This window comes from Neopsephotus bourkii, unplaced genomic scaffold, assembly GCF_033783945.1.
Source record: "Neopsephotus bourkii isolate Nb327-2 ecotype Australia unplaced genomic scaffold, CSIRO-AGI_Nbou_v1 NB_947, whole genome shotgun sequence".
Classification (NCBI taxonomy): domain Eukaryota; kingdom Metazoa; phylum Chordata; class Aves; order Psittaciformes; family Psittacidae; genus Neopsephotus; species Neopsephotus bourkii.
In genome coordinates, this window is record NW_026901441.1 from 270,501 (window position 1) to 276,500 (window position 6,000).

The 6,000-nt window shown below is 43.8% G+C and overlaps 1 protein-coding gene across 2 annotated transcripts in view; it reads right to left on the reverse strand.

Moving 5' to 3' along the window:
• The window catches only part of CD109 (CD109 molecule), a 77,293-nt gene extending 72,034 nt beyond the window's left edge, over nucleotides 1-5,259 (reverse strand). Inside the window, exon 1 of one of the 2 annotated variants that reach the window (XR_009726291.1) lies at nucleotides 4,975-5,259. Coding sequence is in view for 1 of the 2 variants with exons in the window: in XM_061358518.1 (XP_061214502.1) it covers nucleotides 4,975-5,212 (238 nt within the window). In the remaining variant the exon portion in view is untranslated. The remainder of the gene's footprint in view (nucleotides 1-4,974) is intronic. The other variant, XM_061358518.1, reaches the window with a different exon arrangement.
• Nucleotides 5,260-6,000: the final 741 nt, after the last annotated feature.

The following is a 6,000-nucleotide window of genomic DNA, read 5'->3' on the forward strand; positions in this document are numbered from 1 at the left end:
CAGCATGGATTTTGTTGTTACCAGTCTGCCATTTTATTCTGAAATAAGGTGCAGAGACAACTCAAGGTTAACAAAAGGGACTGGCATACTTAGGCCATTTATTTCCATTTAGCTGTTACTTTACAACTTACTACTCCTGGTAGGTTTTACTGGTTCACATACTAACATGGTCAGAACTGTATTATTAAATATGCAAAGCACGCCTTCTGGTAAAAGCAGTTTTTCCATTGTCTATATGGATGATCACTACATGTCTGAGCTTGACACATTGTCTCACAAACTCTATCATGTTTTGTAAATCCTAGTAGAGTATTAACCATGCTCTAGCTCTGTCAACAAGTACATTTATTCCCCTCTAGAAGTACAGAAAAGCAGTGCAAACTAATTAACAAAAAATTTACAGAGAATACAAACTACTCATATTATTGTAAAACCAGATTCTTCAGTTCACAAAGTAGTTTTCACTCACCATGACTTAAATACATTATGTTTACCTTAAACACCAGAAGCTTTAACTAAATCTTAAGAATTAAAAACCTTCATGCAGTCGGGTAAATGATGACACCTCAATACATATGAAAGCTTTTCTTAAAACTGATTTGTTTTTCAACTTATATGCTACTTACTCTTTCCAAATCATTCTAGCACCAGCAAGGAAGACAGACTTTTCAGAAGCTCTCACAACAAGGTGTAAGATTTCTCATGCACTAACACACACTGCAATGTCTGGGTAGCAAACCCTGTAAGACACCGCTTCTTGCCAATGCATACGACATCTTTATTGATCAATGACTGGATAAATATTCATGGCAAGAATCAGCCTTCATTGTAATCACTGAAAATCAAGCTATTCATGCAGAAATTTTGACTTGCCTATTATTCCTGTCATTATTTTTCTGGTGTTGACCCAGAAAACCAGCAACTCAAATTGCACATAAGGCATTGTTATCTTCTGCAGTCATTTTCAATCAGGGCGAGGATCTTTCCAATACTGCATCTCCACAAAAAATGTGTCAAGGCTTGATACGGTGCACAGAAGCAGCTTTAGTTAGTGTTCTCTGTTTTTCAGAAGTCTGCTGCAGACAATGGAAACTTACTCTCTCCTGGTGATGCACTGTCCTTTTTTTCGGTTGTGCTTGCTCACAAGTTTACCTGTAGCAGCAACATCCTTCTTGCAGACATTGAGTTGGTTTGTTTTCCATATATTTAATCTAATTAATTTCATTTCTGTACCAAAACATAGGTCTTAAACAGTCTCCCTTACCACAGTATATTTGGGTTCTGGAACACTGAGACAAGCCCAAAATATCAGCACTTCTTTAAATGTATGTTGTATGCACACTTTCTCCCTTACTCCAAGAAATGAAAAGTAGCCATTTATTAATAAATGTATTTCTTTTCCCTCTGTGATATGAAAACCGTGATAAAGATGTGAACCAACCTCCACTGATAAAGCCTTTCTCTAATGGACCATTTCCCAAGAATCACTCAGCTATCAAAATTCCACTTCCAGTAACATTAAAGCAGGGAATATTTTATCAACCGTAAGACAGCAAGCACTCTATTTCTTACCTAAAGCAAGAGTTACATTATATGAAGAAAAATAACTGTGCCTTAATTCAACAAGATCCTTTTACAAAACTAACTCAGAAATTTTGACCAGTACATGCACCATACTGAGATGCTGCTGGAAAACCAGAGCACATCCTTAACTTCAAGCAACTCCAGATACACTTTGCCAGACAGGTATGTAGTAACTCTTGCACTTAGGTATTCAGCTGAACTCAGCCGCAAAATTAAACAGCTCTAGTAAAAACACTGTCCTCAGCCTTTTCTCTGCCCCCAGTTCCCAACTCTGTGCCCACCTCAGTTCCATCAACACAAATGTTTGCACACTGAACCAGGGAACTTGTCAGCCTAAACAAACATTCAACAAAATCAAAACTTTATTTTTCAGTCAGATCAGTTTTTCAAAGCAGCTAATCCCCTGCTTTTGCTGTCACCACGCAAGGAAAAATACAGAGTATAACTAAGCCAGCTTAGGAAACGTTGCCACTGAATTTGCAGCATGACCGAGACAGGCAATCAGTTCCAGCTTTCTGGTTATGCAGCACAGTCAACAACTGCAGCTACACTCTGCCTTCCTTAACATTTATTCTGCATAGACACATACAGCAATAAAAGTCATCAAACTCATGTGCACCACAGGAACAGTAATATCTATCACTATATAAGCCCCTCTGTGTAACCTAATGCCCAAGTGACAGATAAAGCAACGTTTTCTGCACACTAATATATGCAGCAATGATGTCATTTAGAGAAGATTTTGTGTGCCTGGAGATACATTTACGTTTTTTCCTTCATCTGCAACAGCTGGCCTAATAAAACCTCCCCCAATCTTCCTTTAGTCACATTCTTAAGACTAACACAGCTACAACAATATCACTACATATCTTATTTTAAGGTTGTTTTGCTCTTCAGTGAAGAATTCAAAGCTTCAGAATCCTGTTCTAACAGACTTCTTTCTGAGCAACCCTATTCACAACAGAGTATCCACTCCTGAAGCACTTTGAGATACACGCCTTCAACACTACATCCTGTTGAACAGGGCAGTTCCCTTGCTCCTGGCCCATAACAATTTTGCTTACAAATTTGTTCACAGAGAACGAATGACTAACAAATTATGTAACTTGACTTTAAAGAATGGATGGCCACATACTAAATTTTAAGGGTTTTTGCAAAAGGAAATACACTACATGCTCACCACCTTTCTTATTTTTTCCCTGTTCTATTTGTCAAGTAAAAAAGCATGGAAAAACCAAATATATATTTTAAAGCCAGGAAAAAGATTGAAAATCAGCAATAAATGCACGCATTTCAAGCAATGTACTATAGCATTTATTCTTCTTCCTCACTGTATCTAGCCTGATAAAATGTCATTCCTGTTCCTATCACCCACCGTCACTCTAACTTCAGCAACTCCTAGTGTCAAGCATTGTCTGTGTGCTGTGCAGACAGACAACCATGCATTGTCACATGCCTGGAATTACTAGTTGCTTGTCTGGTTTTTAATGTTGAAAAGGACACCACCACACAGGTTGAAACTCATGGAAAGCTCACTGAACTTGATGTTAAGCAGAACAGAATCAGGAAATAAAAGCCAGCATAGTTAGAGGAAGAAAAGGAAAAGACAGTTTTTCTTTTAAAAACAGTAAATAATTTGGTTTGGGTTTGCTTTTTCTTGGGTTTTCTTGTATCAAAACATTGTCAGGAAAGGTTTGAGGAGGAATCATGACATTAAAGAGGAAAGCTCACTACTGATAGCATAACAAATACAAGTTATTTTCTCCACAGAGTAAGAATGTTCCTTCATCCACTGCTGACTCCTCCACCATATTTAGCCCAATAGGCTTGGTCTGTACTTTTGCATAAACAGGATCTAAATATGGCATGCAGTGTGTTATGGAGACTCGAGATAAAGGACCATCGGCATAACAGCCTGCTTGTTTCATTTGCATGCAGATTTTAGACAACAGCAAATCTGTGCTCCTAAAGTAACTGCCTTAGGCATCCATCACCACAACTATCAGTGTTAGATGTGGACACTATCAGATTAGGCACATAAATTTGATATAAATCAGGAATGAACACTTATCAACTATTTCTTTTTTTTTTAATTACCCATAGCACAACATAAAATTTGCCTCAAGATTATGCTTTTACACTGGCTGCCGGAGGACATACATCTGATAACAGTATAGAATTAGAGTGGATAAACAATACCCCATCTGAAGCAAAGCCTGCCAAGGCACAGGTCTGGAAAACTTTTTCAGAATACTTGAAATAGCCAGATGAGTTTGGGTCGGACATGCTTTTCTGCATATGGGGCCATGAATTTCTTAATCTGGTCAAATGCACTCCATCACATTCAAAGCCTCTGAGTATATAGGTTGTGAAGACAGGTGGGGTTTCAGGAAGGCTTTTAAATGAAGGTGTGATGCTTCCAGTTAAGGCATCTACATTAAGACATTCCAGAAAAATCAGATGACACCAACAAGAAGAAAGCTTATTATAGCAGGGTAGATTTTTTTAGGGCTTTATGCTGCTCCCAGACTCTCCTTCTAACAAATAAAAAGCTAGAGCTTGGGTGTCATTTATGTTTCTTCATGCTACGAGCAGTCCAAACGCTGGATTATCCAGACAAAAATATTTTCTTCTTATGAGGGCAAATCTCAGGCAGGACATCTTATGCTTCTGTTCCCAACCACCATTTATAAAAAGAGGCAATGACAAAAATATCTCAGCTCTCCAACTACTCAGAGCTGCCACCACTACTCTGCTACTGCCCATAGGGCGTCATAACACTAAATCAGCCTGTTCCAAGGTTTACTTACTGTCAATTCGCAACCTGTCCCACGATTCAGTTCTTGATCCTTGAAAAATTATGTTTCTGCAAATGCACATAGCCTCCAAGTAATGGTAACTCACACAGTCATCTCCGTTTTCCTGTTGTCCTCATGTCCTCCCTTTCTTAGGGCATAAGAAGCAACCAGCTCCAGATGCTGTATCACCTTGTTTGTTCCACCCTTGCCATTATTCCACTCAATTGCTTCCACCTTGCACCTTAACAACACGCCTACCAGTGAGCAGCTCTGCTAGTACTACTTCTTCAGTGGCCACCAGAGTACTTCTTGACTCCTCAGAAACCCCACATCCATCTCACTTTACTACCTGATTATTTGCAGAGTCTACAATGAGCTAGCACACCCATGCAACCACTCACTATCCAGTGCTGTTACCTGCCTGCAGACAGAGCCAGCAGAATACAAGACTGTTTTCCCAGAAGTGACTCCTACTTGGTAAAATCAAGTTCCTATTTTAGTACCACCTAGAAGCTGTGATATTTTAAGAGTAACGAAATAGTTGTGGGAGAACACAAATCTAAATCCTCCCAGGCCAATTCCATTCTCTTACCTTTTTCAAAGACCATTTCCCTGCTCAAGATGGTCTCGTTATCTCTGATCACTTCTCCCGTTACAGTGACCAGGGCTGGGCTATCCGGCAGCAGGGCTATCCCAACACTCACGTTTGCTCCAGGCCTGATGTTCCAGGGAGCTGCCACCAGGAACGTAGGGCTGGAAAATGCAGACGGGCAGAGGGAGAAAGGGCAGAGAGAGAAATGAAATCCCCAGGCCAGTAACAGCGTCCACATAACAACGTACGATACATGTTGGAAGGCTCTTCTGTCGCACCCGCGGCGGAGGCAGGAGGTGATGCCGGCTGGCCGTGCCCGCGCTGCGGACAGGCTGCCCGGCGGGCGCACAGTCGCCCTCGGGGGAGCGCCCCGCTGCTTTACGCTGGGGCGGGAGGAGAGACGCGGCGCCCCGCACACCCGCCCGCACCCGACCCACCCGGCCCCACGTACCCGGCCGCCGCGGAACCGCAAAGGAGGAGGAAGAGGAGGACAGAGCCCAGCGCCATGGCCCTCCGTGAGCTCTGCCCGCGGGTCCACCGCTGTGCGCACGACAGGACCGGGCCGGGGCTGGCGCTGGGACTGGGGCCGGGCGGGAGGCGCCGCCGCAGGCGGGGGAGGGAAGGGAAGGGAGAGGCCGCTGCTGCCCCAGCGCCAGGCACTCTCTGCCGCTGGCAGCCGCATGAGCACCCGGGGGGCGTTCCCTAGGCCGGCCAGGGGGCGGGGGGGGGGCGAGCAGCGAGGCACATGCACGCACTCGTCTACGTCCACGGGTGCGTTTCTGCTCCCCGCAGCCTTAGCACCCGACGTCTTCGGGCCGATGCAGCTGGAGAACGGGTGGGATTCCCAGGCAAGCGCAACGTCCTACAAAATAAACGCGGGGAGTAACGTTTTGCTCCTGTAGCGTCGAGCAGAGTGGCAGCCTGTGTCGGGAGCTGCCCGTGTACCGATAAGGCTTTGCACTGCAGAGACTTGGTGAACCCGCCGAGGCGCGCTGGCCTGGGACTCGGGCGCGGAGGCAAGAAGGG